The 22,949-nt window shown below is 41.8% G+C and overlaps 1 protein-coding gene and 1 non-coding gene across 3 annotated transcripts; both read left to right on the forward strand.

The window, feature by feature from the left end:
- Nucleotides 1–577: 577 nt before the first annotated feature.
- Nucleotides 578–794, forward strand: LOC112451534. The gene has a single exon (XR_003040368.1). It is a non-coding gene; the product is annotated as a small nucleolar RNA U3 (small nucleolar RNA).
- A 1,166-nt stretch (nucleotides 795–1,960) lies between these two features.
- intu (inturned planar cell polarity protein) lies at nucleotides 1,961–22,014 on the forward strand. Of its 2 annotated transcripts, none has more exons than XM_017438244.3 (17): nucleotides 1,961–2,513; nucleotides 4,683–5,278; nucleotides 7,159–7,244; nucleotides 10,362–10,565; nucleotides 13,782–13,900; nucleotides 14,262–14,351; nucleotides 14,860–14,937; nucleotides 15,091–15,274; nucleotides 15,516–15,569; nucleotides 16,226–16,288; nucleotides 16,688–16,906; nucleotides 17,233–17,325; nucleotides 17,408–17,839; nucleotides 18,873–18,967; nucleotides 19,042–19,231; nucleotides 20,589–20,731; nucleotides 21,229–22,014. In XM_017438244.3, the coding sequence occupies exons 1-17, from the start codon at nucleotides 2,392–2,394 to the stop codon at nucleotides 21,338–21,340; spliced, it is 2,880 nt and encodes a 959-aa protein (XP_017293733.1). In that variant the 5' UTR covers nucleotides 1,961–2,391; the 3' UTR covers nucleotides 21,341–22,014. The 2 variants fall into 2 exon arrangements, with proteins under 2 accessions (XP_017293733.1, XP_017293734.1); XM_017438245.3 differs by lacking the exon at nucleotides 1,961–2,513 and adding an exon at nucleotides 3,089–3,327.
- Nucleotides 22,015–22,949: the final 935 nt, after the last annotated feature.

Raw genomic sequence — 22,949 nt, forward strand, 5'->3', positions numbered from 1 at the left:
TTTTTAAATTAATAAAGTTATAATCTAATCATTACGCAGGTAGGAACTATTTTTGATTCTCTTTTTGAGCAGGAAGGAAAAAATAGGCGCACTTGTACTTTTTTCTGGTTCGCTTTTCCAATGTCAAAATTAAACTTTCTGCTCGTTTACTTTGTAACAACATTTATTTTAAACCCAAGTCAGTTTATAACTCGTTCCAACTGAGTTAAAGTGTGTATGTTTTAAGTATTGTCTCAGTTCTTGGTTAAAAACGACCGGATTTCACTGCTTTTGTTGTTAGCATGAGAGGCTAACATGCTACGAGGTGTCATCTCAACAACCAATGAGAGACGAAGAGGAGAGGCGCGTGACCGAGAAGCATTGTGGGTATTTGAAGTAAAAGTATAAATTAAAAATATATAAATCATATTAAAGTTAATACATGGTTTTAGTCTTATATTAAGTTTAGATAGACTTCGTTTCATCGGTGTTATAGTATTTTTTTTAAATATAGGTTTTGTGGTCGCCTGTTGTCTGCACCATGATGCAGCTTGTCGGTACGGTCCTACTAGAAGTAGAGAATCGTATGGTTAGAGTTAGGACTATACTTTCAGGGATCATTTCTATAGATTCTAACTTGGGAAATGTGTTTCTAAAGTGTTTGGTCTCGCCAACCACGATGATGAGTCGGTGACTCTCTTCCCTGAGCGCGAAGCGAGCAGAGAGACTTGGATTAATCCTCATGCTCTCTGCCTTTGATGACCGTTCAGTGTCTCCTCTGGGGACAATGAGGGGAAGAGTGTGATCAGAGTGGTTTATCAATCATGTTCTATGACAATACTCCAAGAAAAGAATATCTGGCACGTGATCTCATGAAATTTAATTTATTACGTCATTTACAAAAGAATGTGTTAATATACACGTTAATGTTGTATGAGTCACCAACCACAAAAAAGCTAAAAAAAACACATAGCTGCTGAATTTAATCATCACTTTATAAGTTATTTCGTGCAGGCTGTAATCAACCAACAATGATGCAACAATCATAAATAGGTTATCTTACAATTAGAGTGAAAGTGAGGGAGCCTTTGAAATACACAACCTGCACCGACATTAATGTATGTAGGTGTGGCACCCAGGGTCATTGAGCTATTTAAAGTCAAGTTTATTTTATTATCTGTGTTTTAGGTGTTTATGCTGTGTGGCACTGACTCACAATTCCTAGATGATTTTAGTCATTTCTGGTGTAATACCAATTGACGCCAAAAGATGGCAGTGGTGGCGCGTGAGAGAGCTGTGCTGACATCAGCTGTGCAGTTGTCAGCGTCGCAACATGGCAGCCTCTACTAAGAATATGATTTCTGTTTTCCCCTGTTACACACCACTAAGTGTAACACATACACTACTAAACACCTTATACAAGAAAACTCTCTAAATACGTGTCCTTGATCATTTTTTAAAATAAGGATCTTGTTTTGCCTCGATATTCGAGACAAAGTCACTAACATTTGTGAGGTAAAACAAAGGTGTTTGTAGCTCGTTTTGAGTTGGTGTTTATGTGGAACAATGTGGGGAAGAAGTGAAACAATAACCACCAAAGTGCTGAAGTGAAACAAGTTTTTTTGTTTGTTTGTGAATGAATGACCAGAGAAATAAAGTTTAATCCTGACATGACAGATGAGCTGACAGCAATGATTGGGTCCAAGGGACCTTAAAAAGACAGACAAAGTGCCTTTTCCTCCCCATGGTGTTTCAGCTCACAGTACATGTTTTATGGGCGCTGCCATGTTAGTTTGTGCCCCGCCGCCCAATAAGCGCATTGGTGAGCGGTGCCTTGCTCAGGGACACTGAAGGACCTGGGAATCAAACCCACAACCCTCCCCACTGGGCCTAGTTGTCCCAAGTGTTGATTGGTTGAGACGAAAGTAGAGATTACTGCCCTCTTAAACACCGTGTCAATGTTACTTACACTGAATTAGGTGGTTATAGCTGTAGTAGCAGCTAGCTATAGCACGTCCGGTGCACCCCGCAGGAAGGCTATAGGATTTACCGCCAAAAATAGCTGCGCAAAACAGATGGTGGCGTAAAAGCCGACAGAACAGCGTTGATGCGGATCTTCCACTGGAGAAGAGCAATCTGCGACAGGTAAGATAAGAACTGCTCACAGTCTCTCCACAGAACCCCACTTTGACCTGGCCAAGAAGCGAGCTAGGCTGAGTTCCTGCCCGTGCTGGAGAAACCCTTGCCTCCCTCCTCCCGGAGAGGAGCAGGACAGCATCGGTGCGCTGAGCAGGACTCAGAGCTGCTGCTGCTGAGAGCCAGAGGCTGAGGAGGAGAGAGGAGGACCTGAGAGGCTCAGATGTGACAGAAGATGGCTGCTTTTTTAGAGATTTAGACTCGCTCCCTGTCTAAATGTACACCTGTCAGCCAAACCATGAGACTCAAATGATGCTTCATCTTTCTGTAGATGGGAATTCATTCTCTAAGAGCAACTTGGAGGACTTTGACTCTGTTCGCAGCGTTCTCCTTTACAGGTCAGTGGTTTGTTTACATTGACTTTGAATTAATGTCACTATTTCCTTAAACAAACATGGACTTGTGAGCTTTTGTTTGCCCAGAGGCACTGTGCCAAAACCATTCTGAATACCGAAGGGGATTTAAAAAAAAAATAAATCAGTGAGGCGGTGGGACATATCAAGCTGCTGTTTTTTTATATATTGACTACTAAACTAAATACAACCGGTTTACCGACACAGTCAAGACTGGTTGTGTTTTGTAGGTAATATGTTTGCTAATTTTGCCTGTTTGCGGTGTTTAAGGAGCTCAGTCACGCTTCCCTACCATTGCTCGTGTCAGAGTGTGGTGTTGAAAGCACGCGCCTGTCACATTAACGCTCTTATTTTACCAAAATATAAACCAGTTAACACGAATTATTCATCCTCTGCAACTTAGTGTAACCGAAAACCTAGAAACAACAGTGCTTTTTTATACATTATGTTTCGTTTACAGAGCAGTTACTGAGAAAGCTTCTGCGTTGTTAGGGGCAACCGCGCCGTCTAGCGAATCAGATTGTACGGTGTTGAGTCACGTGACCCTCCCGGAGCGCTAAGCTAGTGTTTTCAACATGGCGAAGCTACATCACTGCTCGTTTCAGCTAATAAAATACGAGTAAATACCCGCTTTTATAGTTTATTTTTTAGTTTATTTGCGTGGGAAAGACGACGTTTTTGCAACCCTGATGGCACACGCCCGCGTCTGTAAAGAAAACTCTGTTTCGAGGGAGCAGGAGACTGAAAATGATGCCGACGAGTCCACATCATCGAGTTTCAGCAGCTCGGAGTTCACAGAGTAAGACTGTCTGTCATTTGAGTTTGTAACAAAAACTTCATCAAAACTTCAGCTGTGGTGTGTGGCTGCAAAACAACCACATACAAAACAGAAACACCTGACTCGAAGCAGTGCTTGGAGCCAGTTTTGTATGAGAGGAATTGTTACTTTATTCGCGGCGTTTCCATCTCCTCCCATTTACTTTTTCACAACTTTAGGTAGTTTTTTTAACTTCATACTCTTATTTACAGTACGATTACAGATGTCCTGTCAAAGGTGATTAAATCTGATAGGAGAGAGCCTAAAATGAAAAAGAAAAACAATTTCTTTATGAGCTTATTAAGACTGAAACTATTGAAAATGTTGACCTTTTCCATTTCAAACTTCCATATTTTAAAAGACTTACATTTCCTAATTTCTAAGTCAGTATTTGCATTTTACATGATGTCCAAATACAAGTATTTCCCTGAAAGACCATAAAATAAAGCACAGACTGTCCACAAAAGTTGGATACTGGGTAGTGGCACTAATGTAAAGGTAATAAAAAGTAGGATATGATGATGCGTCTTAGAGTTTTCAGTCACAAGGAAACAAAGAAACAAGGTACTTATAAGTTAAACTCACTCCTTGATAGGGTTAGATTACACACACACACACCTGGTGTGAGTCGCAGGGTCTCACTCTCTTGTTGCTCGTTTTTTTTATCACGTTCCAAAAAACTAGCAGAACAGATTGTCTCCTAAGAGCAGGAGACAACTTGGACGTCTGAAAGCTGTCCCAGTTCGGTTTGGAAACGTGAGACAACTTTGTGAGGGCTTGGCAACCCATAAAACCAAGTAGTGACAGATTGGAGACAAAAAAAAAAAAAATCCATCAAATTGACTCATAATTAGGCCGCTTTGTGACTAAATTGCAACAAATGTTCAAGTCATTCACATAACTATTGCGCAAATGTTGTAACTTCTTCGCAGTTATGCTCTTGCACAAACAAGTACCAATTTAGTGAGAGTCCAAGTGAAAATTAGCGTCATTTCTTGCAACTTTTGTGTTGCCAACAGTTGCAGCTCAGTGAGACGCAGGCTTAAAAGTTTTAAAACCTTTGTTAGCCTGGTTGCGAACACTATAAAACACCCTCAGCAGGGAGTGGAAGGAGGGGTAATTTGCATGTGAGTTCAGCTTGTTTAAACAGATCACGTCAGTACAGTTTTCACTTTTCGTTTCAAACTGAGGAAACTCCACAGGTGAGTAGCAAAACGCCTTCTAAAACTCTTAGAAGAAACATTTATCATTACGCATTAAACAGTTCTTACTAATGTTGGAAATGCGTCATACCCTCTTATATTAAAACACCTGTCTTATGTCTGGTTTTTTCGTAGTGACTTGGAGCCAGAATGGCTGGACGATATTCAGAAGAACGGTGAGCTTTTCTACCTGGAGCTGAGTGAGGGCGAAGAGGAGGCCGCTCTGGCCCAGGCCACTGCACATCAGTGTGTTTCCACCAATCATGTTCGCTTCAGTGAGAAGGAGGCAGAGATCATCACAGAGCAAAAGAACGCCAAGCGGCGTAGCTCACGGGCAAAGGGCGAGCCCGCTCTCAAGAGGCTCGCCCGGATCCTGAGGAGAAATCGCCACCCCTCCCAGCGCAAGAAAGGGAAGGATGGGAGTAAGGAGAACTCGGCGACATCGCCACCGGCTTCCATCCTGAAGAGCCAGCCAGGTCCCAGGCAGGGTGGGGCTGTTCGGCGTCAGCTGAAGGAGGTGTGTGTTTACCTCAACCCCAAACGGTTAGCGGCTTCGTCGGCCCCTCTGCGAGACAGTGGGGGGCTGCTGGAAGCACTGCTGGGGGTGGTGCATCGGCCTGCTCCGACCACAGGCCAGGGAGTCCCCGAAGAGGTCAGAGCGGAGGAAAGACTGACCGTTCATGGATTAATACCTAACAGTCCGGCCATAAAATGTGGTCAAATCTTAATAGGTAAGGTTATATTTCTGACATTACCGTCTCTGATAGATTGTCAACATGTTTTATGTCAGTTTTACGCTTAAATACCTTCAGTGTTTTTGTTCTCTGCAACTTTGAGAGCTTCTAAAAAGCTAGTTCTCTTCAAAATAATGAAAATTGCTGCATGATTGTTGAAAGGAAAGACAATTGTCCTGAACCGATCAGTTATCTCAGAATTAGTAGCTTGTGAATGGACAGAATTATAACTATATAGCATCTCTGACTATCTTTTATACCAAGGTCTTACCCATAAACGTCTTTGAGTTAAGGAGATATCCTAGCTGGTTGGAGCGTAGCTGTGTGGACAGTTATTTGCTTGACTTTAAGTTGATACAGCATGAATTGAGTCAACAGGCTTTAGAGGTTTATTCAGATTTAGAGAAACTATTTTTTCACCAGAGTTTCTTCTTTCAGGAACCTGAAGCCCACGACAAGGAAAAAATTACAGCTAAAATGTTTTCTGCAACAGCTGCCTGCTAATATGCTAATAGTAATAAAGAGACAGACTTTTACAAAAAAAACATCAAAAGACTACTACTACTACTACTACTAAATAACTACAAAATGAAATAGAGTGGCGGTACGACCTGGACTTTAACAACATCAAATCTTATTTTTATTAACAAGTTTAATATCTGATGGGAGTAAACTACCACAGATCACCCATAATCATCAATCCAGGACTTTGTCTTCTTTCATTTCCTGAAACAACACCTGGAGCTTAATGTGTTGAAATCACAGTAATAAATGTTAATTAATACAAATCTGTAATAAAAGACAGTTTAGCAGCAAATGATTAAGCTTATATCATTTTTAGACCCTGCTGAGTTCATTATTGGGCAGTTTTTGAAAGCAAACCCTTTATGCCGCGCAGCAACATGCTCAAAGGATTAGAGTAGTTAAATACCTGAAATAGTTGTGTGATTGAGATGTTACTGCGCCTCTCTGCGCACAAGCAGGTGAAACACTTTAATGGGCCCTTAATGGATCCACACAGCTAAAATATGCAGCGGATATAAAACAGTGGTGTCCAGTCCTGGTCCTGGAGGGCCACTATCCTGCAGGTTTTAGATATTTCTCTGCTTTGATTCACCTGATTTAAGTAAATGAGTGATTGACAGGCTTCTGCAGAAGTTGAAGACCTGTTGAAGAGCAGAGAAACATCTAAAACATGCAGGATGGTGGTTCTCCAGGACCAGGATTGGACACCACTGATACAAAAAGTGAACACACTTCTGGTAAATTGCCAGGTTTATCCATATTTACTGACATATATCCTGTGCAATTCACGGAAAAAAATAAAAAAGAGGCAATAAGCTGGTTGCATAAGTGTGCACACTCTTGGACTAATAAACTGTTGAAGCACCTTCTGATTTAATTACATGGTGTCTATCAAATTTAGGTCTAGACTCTGGCTGGGTTGGTGGATGTATGTTTAGGGTCATTGTTGTTTTGAAAAATACAACTTCTCTTCGTCTTCAGCTTTCTAACATACAGCTGAATGTTTTGAGCCAAAATAGGCAGGAATTTGAAAGTGTTCCTCATTCCACTCACCTTGACTAAAACCCCAGTTTCTGCTGAAGAAAGACAACCCCACGTTATGATACTGCCACCGCCGTGTTTCACTGTGGGGATGGCGTTCTTTCGGTGATGCACACTCTTGTTCCTGCACTAAACACACCTTTTGGAATTCTACCTGAAAGGTTTAATTTTCAATTCATTAGATCTAAACATATTTTCCCACGTGCTTTTTGGAAACTTGTCGTTTTTTAAGCACCTATTTTCACTGTTGGCAAATTTTGCATGGACTCTTTAAAGCAGGTCAATGTTTGTTCTCGTCATTCTTCACTCAGGCGATGAGCTTGCAGCAGTGGACGACGTTGATGTGACCTCGGAGAACATTGAAAGGGTCCTTTCCTGCATCCCAGGACCGACACAGGTCAGTGCATGTGAAGTTACCAAGCTGAGACTCTGGGACAACTCGTGGCTCTTTTTCAAAGAATCCTGGACCATCTCAGCCTTGATTCAAATCCCCCCTTTTTTTTGACTTCAGCCAGGTTTAGACAGTGCTACCCTGAATCTTTTCCACGAAACCTTATTACCCTGAGCCATCAACATTTCTTTCAGCCTCAGGTTTGTTGTGTTTACACTAAGGTCTGAGGTTCAGGGTAGATCGAGCAAATTAGTGCCACCAATGTGTGTCGCCTCTCCTCAACACTGCCACACGGAGACAAAAAAAACAAACAGTAAAATCCGACCAATAAAGGGAGAACCTCACATTGTTTAACAGGTATTACTTTTCAAAACACAAGTAGAATCGAAAAACAGGTTCACAGATGTTGCACCTTAGAACGAAACTAGCACCGACTTAGCTGAGAGGCTAGGTGAGTGCTACTGTATTAGTTTTTTTGTCTGTTAGTAAAATATCTCATGAACCACTGAAAAAATTGTGAATGAAACTCTTAGAATGCAATCATTGGATGGACGTCTACAACTGATTAACTTGTGGAATTAACCTGTTCCGAAATGGTCGCCACGGCTAACTGACCTTAGCAAACACAAACATGGCTTCAACTCAGTCAGTCCTACAGATATTGAGCTGGAATTCTGTGTGGTAGTAGCTGAGAGTCATCCCCAACACATCCTCTGAAAACTAACAGATTCTACAAGATCTTTGTTTTAGATTTTGACATATACAACTCCTTCAGGGAATACTTTTTTTCATTTATTTTGTATTTTCACATTGGGAAGTACTATTATGTTATGTATAGCATCAGGTTTATGTCGAATTAATTGACACAAGCACTCCTTTTTTGTATTAATTACTTAATTAAAGAGAGATACCTTTTTAGTTTGGAAGTTTTCTGGTCTTCACTTCTGGGAGGATTATTGTCTCTTTTTCTTATTGTACTGAACTTGAACCAAACCATGATCCAAAAACTAAGTTACACACTGAGCCGTGACTTATGTGCAATGTTACAGCAGAAATTAAATTACTTTTACACATTTTATGTCTTAGCTGCTAAAATCTGCACAGAAAGCAGAGGCGAGAGTAGAAAAACAGTAGAAAAACCTCAGTTACTGAGAAACCATTTTTCTGATTGTTGTCGTCTGTTGACTGCCTGTTCCTCAGTCAAGAATTCACCCCAGAGAGCTAACCATCAAAAACCAGGAATTCACAAATGACAGAGTGTGTGCAGAGCTGACGGCAAACATGGCGGACAGCCTTCTGACAGTTTTTTTTTTTTGCCACAGGAACTTGTTGTGGGTCTGAAAGCTCAGCTGATTAGAAGATGTAGTTGGAAACTAAATTACATCGCAGGGGAAGATTTTATGGAAAAATAACAAGGATCTCCGGGCAGAAGAATGACTTTAAGAACTTGGGGAGAAAAAAAAACGAGTTGCATTGCTGACAGAATGATTTTACCATGTGTGTGTGTGAGTGTGTGTGAGGTTTCTGTGTTTGATGTTGGATGAGTTGTTTCAGCGTGGCATCCGTCCCACAGAGAACGCAGAAGTATTTATTATGGTCGCAGAGACAAATAATAGTATTAAAAGCCAGTCCACTAATGTCATTTATTAAGCCTAGTGTCTCCTGTGTGTGTGCGCGCGTGTGTGTGTGTGTGTGTGTGTTTGATTGAATGGTTGGTAAAATGACTGACATCAACAGGCTGGAATTTTAGTAAAAGCACACTCAAGTCTAACCACATCCTTACAGTTTGTAAAGAGAGAAAGTGCCTCAGTTTGCTCGTTTAGCCCCTTTACTCGGTTATTTCTCCACTCTGAACTTTGCCTGAAACGGGTTTTCTTTTCTATTTTCTTTTATTTGATGCACTCAAATCAATATCTCCGTAGATTATTCCTAAATCCCCAAGAAGCTGAAGAGGCAGCCATGTTAAATGGATTTTACTGTACTAAGTTATTCCATCTGAGTCATCGGTTTAAAGGGGCTCATCTCGTGATGATTTGTGTTGCCCCGGTTCTTGTTTAATAATAGTGTTCCAGTAAAATTGGCGAAAATAGTCGGGCGCCCAGATGTAGGCGCCTGCTGGAGAGGCTGGTGGCCTGTGGTTAAAGCTGACAGGCTCTGGGAGTGATGGTTGGATTAGAAAAATACAGCTTTGCCAATTTTGACTTTGTAATATGATCTTTTTTTAACATATTTGGTCAGCTCCAGATGGTTTAGGACTGAGAAAAAGACTTGGTTATTTTTTGTTTTTTTTTCATGGAACTGCTTGCAGCGCCTCTTTTATGTCTCTGACGAAACTTACAAACAATGCTCGGATTAAAGTTTCGGGCCCCAGGTCTCGGTCATTAAACGTGAAATTATCAGAGTAAAACAACGCGAGGCTTTTATTCTTTGTTCTATGAACGCCGTGTTTCAGTCAAGTTTGGGTGTGACCGGGAGCAGAGGGTGGACGTCAGTCTGTAGCTGCGTCTTTAAGGAGCCCTGAAGCTGCGTCTCAGCAGAACCTCCACAGCTCTGCTGGCCCTTCTGCAGCTCAAACAAACATCTCAGTACGAAACACCACCTACAGCTAATGTATTTTACTTTGATGTGAAGTGTGTGCATGAGGATGTCTTTGAACAGTGACTGAGGAGAGACCCTCATTTATACAGTCCAGATTTCTCAACCGTCGCACAAGATTGTCGCATCACTGTCAAACAAGATTTACAAGATTTACATGGAGCGATGGTGGAGCGGCGGTCATAGGTGCCACAAATTTGCCGTATTGTTGTGCAACATTTGCTTCGTGCATATGCTAACTCCCAGCACATTTTGTCCAAAATTTCACCCGGAGTTTGTGCAAATCTTTCATCAGTAAAAACTCAGTGTGATTCCAAGTAAAAATCTGTATATTTGCCTGAAATTTTGTGTCTCCAGTTATCCCCCATCAGTCGCAGCCCAGTGAGATAGGAGCTTATTGAGCACTAACTTCCAAGAGATGAATAAAACCTCCAAGAGCAACTAGTTGGCCTGCTGATGCAGTAATGTCACCCCTTCTGATAACTTTGTTCCTTTGTAATCTCCGGGCGTCCTCCCTCCCTCCTCCAGGTGAAGCTGACGCTGGAGACGCTGGCTCCAGTGGACAGGGACTTCTCGTTGGTCCAAAAGACGAAGACCTCCCCACCCGTCAGTCAGCTGGTGCGCCTGCTGTGGGGGGAGGACACGGCTGAGCTCCAGATGTCCATCGGAAACGTCCCTCATGTTGTCATGTACCTGTCGCTCAAACTGGACTCGGCTTCGCTGCAGGAGGAGGTCAGTTTGAGTCCGATCGCACGGATTTCATTAATGCAAAACCACAAGAAGAGCATGCGTTAAAGTTTGAAACTATTGAGCTTTTTTTTCTGTTTTGTTCAATATATTCTATACTTCCGACTTGTTCTGCAGTCCGATCAAAGAAAGCGATAAAACACCCGAGTAAGAATAGTTTTATTCAAACTTTCTGCGTGTTTAAATGAAGAATATGAAGACAGTGTAGGAGAGTTTCCAGTGGCTGATGATGAGAGGAATGTCACTTATTAATATAAAAACATTAAGAGTTGAGTTTTGCTCCGTACGCCCCAACTTTATTACAAAACTGCTCTAAAAAAAAAAAAAAAATCAACATTTAAAGTGTGAGAAAAAAGCACCTATATTCAACCAGTCCAGACTCTACCAGGATTGTTTCCTGTTGTTGGAAAAAAAACAAAAAAAAAAACAAACTGTAACCTGATTTGAGTTTAATAGATTTTCTGCAAAAAGTATTAGAGGTTTTTCAGTCGAAGCAGGTTTGATGTTTAAAAGTTAGAAACATTTATATAAAACACTGAAAAGATTTAAGCTTGCTGCGGTTACTGAGCGTGGATAAAAAAAAGACGTCCAACGTGCCAAATAATTAGGAAATAAATCACGTCTGCTGAACAAACGCAACATAAAGGCTGCTGTTTATCAAACCTTGGGAGATAAAATATTTCTCCACCTTTTTGAAAAGTCGATCGGTGGGAAAAACCGAGATCATTATTTTGCTGAGTACTCCATTACGACATCAGACTTTATTATCTGCGTTCTTAGAAAGTGTATCCGGGTCATTTAGAGTGAAGAATGAGAGGGGAAGGCCGAACCTTAAGAGTGAAAAGGTTTCTCTCTGAGTTTCCCTGATGGGAGTCTTTAGAAAAGCTTCTGTTCTGGACGGCTTCCAGCACCTCCGGAGGCTGCCAAGATTTAAAACAAAAAGTAATGGAAAGCTTCAGCCTAAGTTCTGCTTCTTACAGCAGCTGATCCATGATTGTAACATCGTGAACGCGCTGGTTTAGCCCTTTTTGCCTTTTTGACTGAAGTGTTAACAGCAGTTTTAATCAGAATCCCATCCACGGCTCCGTTATGAATGTTGCTGTGAAAACCATCTGCGCCCATTTGCTGAAGGACGTTTTTCGTGGACAGCTGATTTCAGGTTGTACTTCACTGTTCCGTGTATCTGCTTACCATATATTTTTATTTTATTTCCCCTGACCTAAACTTCAGTGGAAATGTAAAGTGTGGGGTTTTCTAGAGCCACATCAGCCAGCGGATAATTTCCTAAATGACAGTGCTGCGCAGAAACCCTCCAAACCTCCGACTTTGATTTCCCTGGCCGTTGATTGCAGGGTTGGAAGGAGGACGAGATGTTCAGCGGCCGTGGTGTTTTCTCGTGTCCGTTCTGTGACGGCTCGTGGATGTGGGCTTTTCAGAGCTCGCTCTCCCCCTCCCAGCAGCCTCCACGTGTTTAACCCCGGCCTCGGCTCTTTATTTGTGCTTTTTGTTCTCGTTGCCAAGGCCGTAATCAGGAAGTTCATTCAATGTTTTTAATCCCCTCACCCACGATTTCATTAGCTGATCCTCCCTCTTCATCCTTCAAACCCAGCTTCAGGCCGGGCTGAATATTAATCCCACTCATTTCTGGATTTGTGCTCAGACTTGTAGTTTTCCTGCAGCATTTAGTCCTCTGATTTTTTTAATTGCAATAGCGAGGGGTCAGTCTTGCATCTGGATATAAATACATATGTAGCCATGATTTAATCCAGTGAAAATGAATAATACTAAAAAGACAGGGTTTCAACACAGTCTTGAAAAATATGGGATTTTATTTGAGTATTTTCCACCATAGGGTAGGAGAAAAGACAACAAAGACTCTGTTGTGTCCAGATTTTATTGCCTGTTGCATTTTTTTTTAAAATTAAATTAAAAATTTCTGAAGATTCTTCAAACAAGGAGGATATTTTTTCACACAGACTATATAAAATATGATTATCATCATGCCCACTTTAGGCTCATGTTACTTCCAGAAACTAGATACAGGAGATGCAGTTAATTTTTGTTTTGAGATACTCTAATATCACTGAGGAATGTGCAGCTTTTACCTTTCAGCAGACAAAAATAAGCAGGGTCCTGTATGAAGTTTTATGTGTATTTTTTGGGGGGATTGTAGTCGGATTTTGGTTTGAAAAAAAAAAAGACAATCTGATGTCAAAAGTGGCTCAGAAATTGATGGAAAAGTGTGAAAACCTGTGTCAAAAAAAGTTGGGACTTTCAAAATGGAAAATAGAAAAGAACCCAAAAAAGAGGCTATTAGGGTTAATTAAAGTGGGGTTTTGTGGAAAAATTACGAACAAATAATATCCTACCTGCTGTGGATAGCTTTTTGAACAACTTCAGCTTGGAAAAACAAAGTTTAATTCTGACTACTGATTAGCTAAAGGCTGGTCTGAACAGTGCAAATACAGCTTCGGTCTCAAAAACTTCACTGCAGTTCCTACGAACACATTTTTATAAACTTGTATATTACTGTCCCTTTTTAATCACATGGTTATTTACATGTAATTTAATGGTTTTTGGCACCTGGGGCTCTTCCTGCATGGATATCATAACATTTCTGCTGGATTGAACGTATGACATGAAGCTGTAAGGGTGATAAAGTTTTATAAAACAGTGTTTGCACGAACCAGTGTTTAGAGTTTTTTTTAAGATGGCAGTAAACCACTATGGTCTTGATCTTCCTCTGACTAGCCATTAGCTCATCAATCCAGTCAGAATTAAACTATTTCTCCAAACTGAGGCTGTTCAAACAGTTATCTACAGCAGGTAAGATATTAATCATTTAAAACCTTTACACAGAACTCAACTTCGAAAGTGAACTTTTCCTCCCATTTAATTCCCGTTTCGGTTTTTGTTTTCTTTCCCTCACGTTGAAAAGTCAAACATTTTGTTATCCTTCACGCTGAGAGTAAGATTTTGTTTGCGCCAGAGTGAAGCTTTGGTTAGAGGCTTGTCCGATTGGCACAACAAACATCCAGCGGCTTGTCTATAACCGGAGCATCCAAGATTGGATAGTTCACATTTTTACGTAGCATATTTTCCTGCTTCCAGGCTAACCAGAGATGTTTCTCTTCACCACATGTGTAATTTTCTCCCAACGCAGAGCAGCATTTTATCCAGCACTTTCTGAACTGTCCTCAGGAGGAAATCCTGTACCAGTACCCCGTGTCTGAGGCATCCGGCCGGCTGAAGGGAGTGAGGGGCATCTTCCTCACGCTCTGTGACATGCTGGAGAACGTCACAGGGGGGCGGATCATCAGGTTCGACTCACGCTGTGACAACATACACAGATAATGTCCAAGTCGTTCCACTCGAGAAGCTGTGTTCTACTTTTATATTTCTGAAAAATGAATCGTTAGGATGTTTTTCCAATCTCGTGATGATTATTTCAGCTGTTTCAACTAATAACTTTTGCTGTATTTGCTTCGAAAGTCCCTCCCTGTTCACAGTAGACTCTTCTCCAAGCTGACAACTGGGAGAAAAGTGTGTTATTTGCTTTATAACAGTTAACTTTTACTCACGTTAACCCCACTTTCAGCCTCTTCTGGTAGTTTCATTTCCCGACCTTGGCGTCCTTCTGTCATATCTCCATCATTTCTTTTCTCCCGTTCCATCGATCAGTTCGTCCCTCTGGCTCGGGAAACATCTGGTTCACGTCGGCTACTGGAAGGAGCGCAACAACCTGCTGGTCATCGGTCTTCCTGCGGAGAGGTGGAACAACACACACACACGTGCTGCACACAGATCTGTGTAGGCGTCACACAAATGACAGGTGTCAGAATCGAACAGAAGACAAGTAAATCACGACATGAACTCTGAGCGAGCACAAAATTGTTGTTAAGGAGGAAAGATTTAGAAGCCTAATCTGTAAATGTAATCTGAAAAAGACCATCTGTTTTCTTCACATGTAATATTAACATCTGCTTCTCTTTGGCCCTTTTGTTTCCAAAATGAACGCGTGTTTAAAGGAAGGAGCATGTGGTTATAAATTAATTATTGAAATGAGTCATTTAATCCACCTGAAGATGCATCTGCCCACCTAAAATGTCGTTCACACTTGAATGTTCTGCGCCCACATTAAGAGAAAAAATGATTTATCTAAGGTTTTTTGGGGGGTTTTTGTTCTTCTTGGCTGGCGATAGTACAAACATTTAAGGAGCATTAGTTATGCTGAAGTCTAGCCAGTTCTGTGTTTGACTTTTTTCCCGTCTCCCTGCAGGGTTCCTCTGCTGTGCCTGCAGACGGTGGTGGGCGATGTGGTGCGGACATTAAAAGTGATGTACGGCTCCTTGGACAGGTTGGTTCTGGTGGAAACTTCCTCTCTCTGGTTATTATACGCTGATATAAAAACAACACGTACCATTGTTTCGTTTGTCCTGAAATATGACCGTTCCCTCTGTTGTTCTGTGTATCCTGACCTGGTTGGACGTCTCACGTGCATCCTCTGCAGGGCGTTCTGTAAGGAGGACCACGCTCCCAGGCTGGACCACTTCTTCTGCCTGTTCTTCCAGCAGCTCATCCAGCCTTCGCGTTTGAGGGAGGGCTCCACCGCGCCGCCGGTCGACGTCTCAGGATCCCTTTTTTTAGATGGCTTACCGGCGGTGCGATGGCTCACTCTGCCTCCGGAAATCAAGGTGTGTTCCTGTGAATTATCATGAAACGGGAGTGGATGAAAGTCGGCTGCTGCTGTCTGAATCAACGCTCTGGAGGCCCCCTGTAGTTCCTGCTTTTAGTGCAGCTTTGGCGTCCTCTTGTGTTCATTTAAAAAAACACGGACAAGATAACGTTTAATCCAAGCATAAATAAACACACATCATTGTGGTGTTAATACATTTATTTTTTTAATAAAAATAATTTTAAGTCTTTTCTCCACAGATGGAGGTGGATACGGTACTTTCTGATTTTGAGTCCTCCGATTTTGGAGAAATGGTGAGGACCTGCTGATTTGTTCAACAGTTTGTTGCAGGGTCTTCCTTTTTTTTTAACTTATATTCAGTCACAAGTCATAAATGATGTGCACTTGTGTTGAAGAGGCGCATTAGTGTTGTATTACTGATTCTAAATTTGGTGCAGCTCGGTGAGCACATATGCATGTTAGGCGATATACCATCTGTGTTTTGGCCTCGTCAAGAGAGAGGAACCAGTTTGCCTATTTTTAGAGCGGCGTTCATCTTGGTGCGTATGTTTGTATATGTTTATTTTTTATCAAGAAGCAGATGAGAACTGATTTCTTATAAGAACATTAATATAAGTAGTGCAGAGGCCAAAGGTTGAAAATGAAACTAAAGTGTCACTATTATCAGTGTTTTGGTTCGTTAAGGCCACAGTGCCCCAGAGAAAACCTGCCTGGAGTCAGAATGTCTACCAGTGTTATGAAAACATGCTCATCCATATAGCTAAAAACAGTAAGCATCATTGTTGCTACTCTCAGAGGGAGATCCATTTGGCAAGATGGTCTGAACCACATAAACCTGTGTTATGATGTTCAAATACATCTCTCAGCTGTCAGTCTTTGCTTGTAATACCTCTGACTTAACTTCTCTTTTATGTTTGTCTCGTGTTTGTCCTTAATTTTCTTCTTGCAGGCAGAGGACTTTTTTGGCCTGAGGCGTCTCTATGTCATACTCGGCTCCTGTTTGTTCTATAAGGTGGGTTCTGAAGTCAAGATGTGTTTCAGTTCCTGCGATGGTTCTGCCTTTAGATCCTCCCCCCGACAGAGTCTAGATCAGGGGTCTCCAATCCTGGTCCTGGAGGGCCACCATCCTGCAGGTTTTACTTGTTTCTCTGCTCCAACACATCTGATTTGAATCAATGGGTGATTAACAGGCTTCTGCAGAACAGGAAGAGGTGATTTAACCACTGAATCAGGTGTGTTGGAGCAGAGAAACAAGGAAAACATGCAGGATGGTGGCCCTCCAGGACCAGGATTGGAGACCCCTGGTCTAGATAGTCATTTGTTAAAACCACAGAGGAGAAAGGTGCAGACGTCAGTGAGCATTTATTAAGTTTAACAAAGTCTTTGGTGTTTGCGCCGTCTCCACCTTTAGTCGTACCTGATTGCCAACCATCTCCCAAAAGAAGACCTGCTGGACGTGTGTCTGTACTGCCAGCACTACTGCCTGCTGCCGCTGGCGTCGGAGCAGCGGGTGGGTCAGCTGGTCATCTGGAGAGAGGTGTTTCCCCAGCAGAGAGCCACCGGAGGGGTCAGCTCTGCACCGGGCTTCAGCCAGCCACAGGGACGACACTTCCTGCTCATAGTGGGGCTGGTAAGGAGGGAAATCACTGACTGGTCATCACTTTTAGGGGGGGAGGCAGGTGACCTGAATCATGTGAAACATAATAAATATTAAAGGCCTGAAAGCACATCACCCACTTCATGTCAGAGTGAGTGAGATCACATTATGTTGAGAAATGACAGAGTTGTAGCTGTTTTTTTAATTTCAGACAATCTGTCCTCTTTTTGCTGCAGTATTAATGAGATGAGTCCTCCCGAATCTGTCCATTCTGACTGTGCATTTGAATGTTTAATGTTTTCCTACAGTTGTTCTTCGTTATAATGTCTTTTCTTCTCTTTTCTTTGTCTCCCCCTCAGAGACACTTCATGCAGTGTGTCTTGTTGGAAGCAGGTGGTTGTGCTTCACCAGCTCTGGGTTCTCCGGGGCCTGACTGTGTTTACGTTGATCAGGTGGGCTTTGGAATAAAGTCACATAAAATCCAGTTTTGGTTGTTTGCTGTCAGGGTTAGATGTGTTTGTGTTCTGGCCTCAGGTGAAAGCCACCTTGCTGCAGCTGGAGGTGCTGGAGGCAGGCATGGAGGAGCGCCTGAGCGCCCCGCCTGCTCCCTGCCTGTCGTGTGCCGACTGGTTCCTCCCCGCTGCTACGACCCGCGACCGGCTCGATAGCCTGGCCTCCTCCTCCCCCATCCTCAACAAGCTCGCCGGCGCCTTTCGAGGCCCCTCTCCCGGGTCCAGAGGGCGCAGCCTTTTCGGTGAGAAGTCCCGTCGGCCCAGCCCTCAGAGGAGCTTGTCGGACAGTGGGAGCGAGGGGCAGACGGATGCTGGGTCGGGGTTTGGTTCGTCGGGAACCTCAGGCCTCAGCCCTCACTCTACTCCAGACTCAGCGAGGAAGCTCGGGGGGAGACGGGACTCTCTGGGGTCCGGGGGGTCTGATGGGAGCGGAGGCAGCGGAGGCCTCTTTAAGGTACAGCTGTAGCCTGTTCACATAATTAAGATGACATCCTCTCGGGGGGGTTTCTTTCCTTTTAGTCAGCCCAGTTAACCAAGTAAAGCATGAAACCGCAGAAGTCTTTGATGCACTTTCATCTTTTATACAGTCCTGTGCAAAAGTCTTCAGTCATCCTCAGTTTTTCTTTTTTTTTTTTGCTTTCAGTCAGACTTTCTTTTAAATGACGCGGTGTTGATGCTGGATCTTTAGGCACTTTGTTACTTTCAGTCTGTTACAAAGATGCAGTTTGTTCACAATATTTTAAATGAATCTATAAAAATATGAAGGAGAAGACAGTTTGACAGACAGGATGTAGTATTTTAGCACCAACAAGTGTTTCTCAAAGAGCTGTTAGCTGAAAACTTGACTACAGTAGATCATTGATTATGCTGCATCTCTCAGGTCTTTGCTGGATTTTTTTTCCCCTGAAATGCCTTTCAGATACTATTCATCTGCTGTAGGTTTAGGCTTTTTGTTTTTTTAGGTTTGGTACTTCTTTTGTCCTCATCTTGTCCATTTTCCTCATTTTTTAAAGCACAAACGGCACAATTTGCTGTTCTGGTCAGGTACAAGACCTGGACAGAAAATAAGTGACAAAGCACCCAAAGTAAAAAAAAACCAACAACTTTAAAAGACTTTGTGAATACCTGGATAGTTATTGTTCAAAACCACTTCAAGAGATAATAAGAAAACCTGACTCCTTGAAAACAAAAGTAAAATGAAATAATGAAATTAGGGATGATTTTCAACCAGTTGACTGTAATGTATTTGTAAAAGTATTTACTGCACCTCTGATGTTATTTCCAGAGTCGTCTCTTCATCGAAATCAAACAATATTCTTACTATTACATCGAAAAATAAATACAAATAAAGTAGAAATGTTGCAGGTTTTATGATAATTGATTAAATCACGTATCAATGTTTTCTTTGTGACCCCAGAGTTGCTTAAAAGCCAGGTTTGTGCCTTGCAGGCAGTTTTGTTTTCTTCTAACAGGGTTTTGTTTTCCAGACACCCAGGATGAAACACCCAAACCCTTTCTACCTGGGAACCCTGAAGAAGACCCTGACTGAGAGGGAAACAGAGGAAATGTACAACAACTTAAAGTAAGTACCGTGTGTTTCTCTTCTATGTTTGTTAAAGTTCCAAGCAGAATGAAGTGTTGGTTTCTCTGTGACAGGCTGACGTCGGGTGCAGAGAACACCTTGTTCCACTACGTCCTGATGGAAGCGGTGCAGGGAATCTTCATCACCCCGACTCACAGAGAAGTGGCTCAGCTCAGCGGCTCCATCCACCCGCAGCTCATACGCAACTTCCACCACTGCTGCCTCTCCATACGAGCCGCCTTCCAGCAGAGTCTGCCGGCCAGGGTGAGAACCGTTCGAATGCCTCCACATGAAGTTTCTGCTAAAATGATCCAACAGCAAACCAGTTCCTCTCTGCCCAGATGGATGCAGTTCTGGCTCTCTACATCTCAGTCTTAATTTGTTAAAAATAGGGTTAGAAAGCTTTTGTCAGTTCCTTCGCTGATGTTGAAACCTCTGAACTGTGCAGATTTGCATCGTATCAAAGGGTTTTAAACATCCTAGACGATGATGAAGTTTCAGATTTGATCTTTTTAAAAGCACACTTCAAGTTAATTAAAGATTGAATTAGCAGTAAACAAATACCGTCTTATGAAGCAGTGATTCTCAGATGTTTTAGAATGATTACCACCTCAGATCTCCAAGTGCCACCATCATGACAGACTTCTGTTCCCGACTGGAGCCACTCGTCTTTTTTGGCTCTCTGCTCTTTAGCTTCACGTCACACTTTGGTCAGCCCAGTGGTTAATTAGTTTGGTTTATTCAACTAAGTTGATGCTGGGTGATTTGGTAATACCGTATTTTCCGCGCTATAGGGCTATAGGTCATTTTCAAACTTTTGTCGTATATAAAGCGCATCGGACTATAAGACGCATCGTCGTGCACCTCCCAGTTTTTGTATTTTCATGCGTACCACGTGCGCTTGTTCGCCTGTATCAGCATTTTTATGATCCCTCTATGGGAGATAACAAAGATAATCAAACGGGTCAAAACTCACGGAAGAAATCTGCACCGACGTAACCATCAAGTGTAAACACCTACACCGCTCGCTCAGGTCTGTGCACCACTGTAACAGAGCCTAATGCTGCGAGCGGTGCAGCTTTGTAGTTTAACCAAAGTCGTACTAAAACATCACAACTTCTTACATATATAAGACGCTCCGGATTATAAGGAGCACAATCGTTGTTGGGGAAAACTGAAGGCTTTTAAGTGCGCCTTATAGTCCAGAAAATACAGTAAATAATGTAAACTGATAAAATCTTTGGGAAGGGAGGTTATTAGTTTTAAGATTAACAGGCATTTATTTCACTTCCCTAAGAATATCTAACCTTAGTAACACAGTAGAGTTACAGTAGTTTTCCTGATTTTAAAACTAAACACAAACATGTAGATCATGAACTCTTATTCTCACATTTCACTCCATCTGTAACTTTTCTTGTTACACTTTTATACGAAGTGTACAGCTGAGTAGAGATGGACAGATAACAATATGTAATCATTTGGTATTTATTCTTGGCCAGATGATGTCTTGTGATCTTATAAAATGTGCAGCTCAGAGACACTTTTAGTGTCGTCCAGCAGACGAGGAAATGGGTCTCAAACTGAGCCGTCATGTGACCGGGCGTCTCTTCGTCTCCTGCAGGGCCGTCGCGCCGCAGACAGGCCTCAGAACGCCGGGTGGGGTCTGGGTCCGGTCAAAGAACACGGGGTTCTGTTTCAGTGCAAACCTGAGAACTGGACGGACCAGAAGAAACCCGCCCCCACCATGACTTACTGGGTGATAGGGTACGTACGTCTGCATCAGTTCAGATGGGGAAATAAAATGACTTTGAGGTTTGAACCTTTGAAACGTGACGACAGCTGCTGATAAACAGGCAGGTTGTAGAGAGGAGAGACTCAGAAAAATAAAATAAATAAACCTGACTGGTCTTTTGACCTTTAACAGCAGAATGTGACCTAAACATATTTTACTGTTAGAAAGGAGGAATCTGTTTTTATTCAGAGCAGCTGATTCTGTTAAAGGAGACTTCTTCTGGCTGCTATTTTAGGACTGAAATGAACCAAAACAGAGAGAGTGGAACAAAACTACACATTGAACCTGATGAAAGTATTTGTATTTAGGTTTTAGAAGGATTACATTCAGTTAAAGTAGATTTAAAACTAGAGCAGGGTCATGGGGAACCATTTTGAAGTACTTCCAGCCTTAATGAGGCAGGATTTCACTTTCCTTCAAAAGCCTTTGTTTTAAAAGATAAACATCTTTCTTTTGATCTCACATCCAGGCGGATGTTGCTGGAGCCCGTTCCTCAGGAGTTCTACGTGTGTTTTCACGATTCGGTACCAGAAGTTCCTGTGGAGATGGCCTTCAGACTCTCCTTTGGCTTGGCTTTGTGACGCATCATCAAAATGGACGCGGAAAGACGCAGGTTTTCGGTCACACTCTCAGGAACACGGAGCTCTGAAGCTCTTTAGATGCAGCCGAGCGTGAAGCTTTAAAGCCGTCGGTGAGATGACGTAACGGGGAGGTTCTGCTGCCTCCGTTTTCCAGATGGTTTTTCTGCAGATCACAGCGGACCGTGGCGGAGGCTTTGAGCGCTGATAAGTAAACGACCGGCTGACCTCAGCTTCAACCCCCGATCCTGCTTCTGCCGGACGAAACAGCTGCTTAATTCAGAATTTGCTGTGAAGTTTACAAAGCTAGACCAATTTAAAAAAAAATAAAAAAGTTACAGAAACCTCTGACCTGACAGCAAATGATGCTGCTTTGATATTTTCACGTTTTATATGCAGTGAAGCAAAAACACTCATTGTTAATTTAAATATTGTACAGCTTTGTATGGAAATTGACTCATTTGTTACTTAAATTAGCATTTTTACATTAAAAATCAACAGATTTTTTGATTGTTTCAGAGTATTTTACTCAATCCTAAAGTACTGTCTTTTACACATTTTTGAATAAATGGTCACTGTAGTGAAAACATTACTAAAAATGTGAATTTTAGCCTGAAGCAGCCTGTAGTAATTAGTATTAGGTGTATTAAAGCTGCATTTCTTTATATTTTGAACAACTTTGCCTTGAGTGTAAAATAAGTAATTTATGATCAAACTCACATTTCTTCAGGACTGGGTAAGAACCTCTCATTCTCATCACAATACTTATTTTAACTCAACTTCTTTCAATTTTGATTTTGTTCATTACATAGTTAGCTCTCCTCCTTCTCATCCAGGTTTCGTTTAATCGCAGAATAATGTTTATAACTCATTCCACAATCTGTAAACACGTTTATTTGTAGCTAAAATCCTTTTATCCTAAAATAGTTTGTTCTTTTTTTTCTCTCGGGTGAACATCAGGGTCTCTGACTCTCCTTCCCTCCCTGTTTTAAAACGACTAACACTCCTAAAGTGAAAGGATACACTTTTAAAACTAACTAATAATAATAAATGATAAAAACACACTCCTCTGACACAAACCTGACCAAGAAAATAACTCAGAATTAACCAGTTTATACTGTTTAAAGTGATTTATGCTTAAATTCACAAAATCTGTCTTGTTTTTTAGCCCTTTTTTCACTTGAGATTACTTCATGTCTTTATTGTTAATAACAAACTAAAGTTTGAGCACTTTAGTTTCCAATTAAACGCTGAACTTCCTCAGGTTGTTGTAGGTCTGAATTAACTTTTGCAATTAACTAGTTTCAAGATGGCCGCCACAGCTATTCAACCTTAGCCATCCTAAAAATATCTGTAACTCAGTCAGCTGCAGATGTTCAGCTAAAATGTCATGTGGCTCTAACTGAGTCATAGTCTGAGAGCTAAAAGACTGCAGGATATCACAGTATTAGGGAGAGAATGTTTTCTTCTTTTTAAGTTTCGACCAAAATGGCTTCAACTTCATTAATTCTCATCATAAGATGATACTATTTTAAATGTCTGTCATAAAAGGTAGTTAGTAATATTCATTCCTACAATAATGGATCGGCCTTTAGTTGTTCAACCATTTCAT

Source organism: Kryptolebias marmoratus, linkage group LG7 (assembly GCF_001649575.2).
Source record: "Kryptolebias marmoratus isolate JLee-2015 linkage group LG7, ASM164957v2, whole genome shotgun sequence".
Classification (NCBI taxonomy): Eukaryota; Metazoa; Chordata; class Actinopteri; order Cyprinodontiformes; family Rivulidae; genus Kryptolebias; species Kryptolebias marmoratus.

Excerpts from the sequence above, each read along its gene's own strand:
- intu (XM_017438244.3), top strand. The coding sequence starts at position 2,392 with ATGTACACCTGTCAGCCAAACCATGAGACTCAAATGATGCTTCATCTT. Across the intron at positions 10,566-13,781 it reads CGGCTTCGCTGCAGGAGGAG|GAGGAAATCCTGTACCAGTA; the intron begins GTCAGTTTGAGT and ends AACTGTCCTCAG. Across the intron at positions 15,570-16,225 it reads CCTCCGATTTTGGAGAAATG|GCAGAGGACTTTTTTGGCCT; the intron begins GTGAGGACCTGC and ends TTCTTCTTGCAG.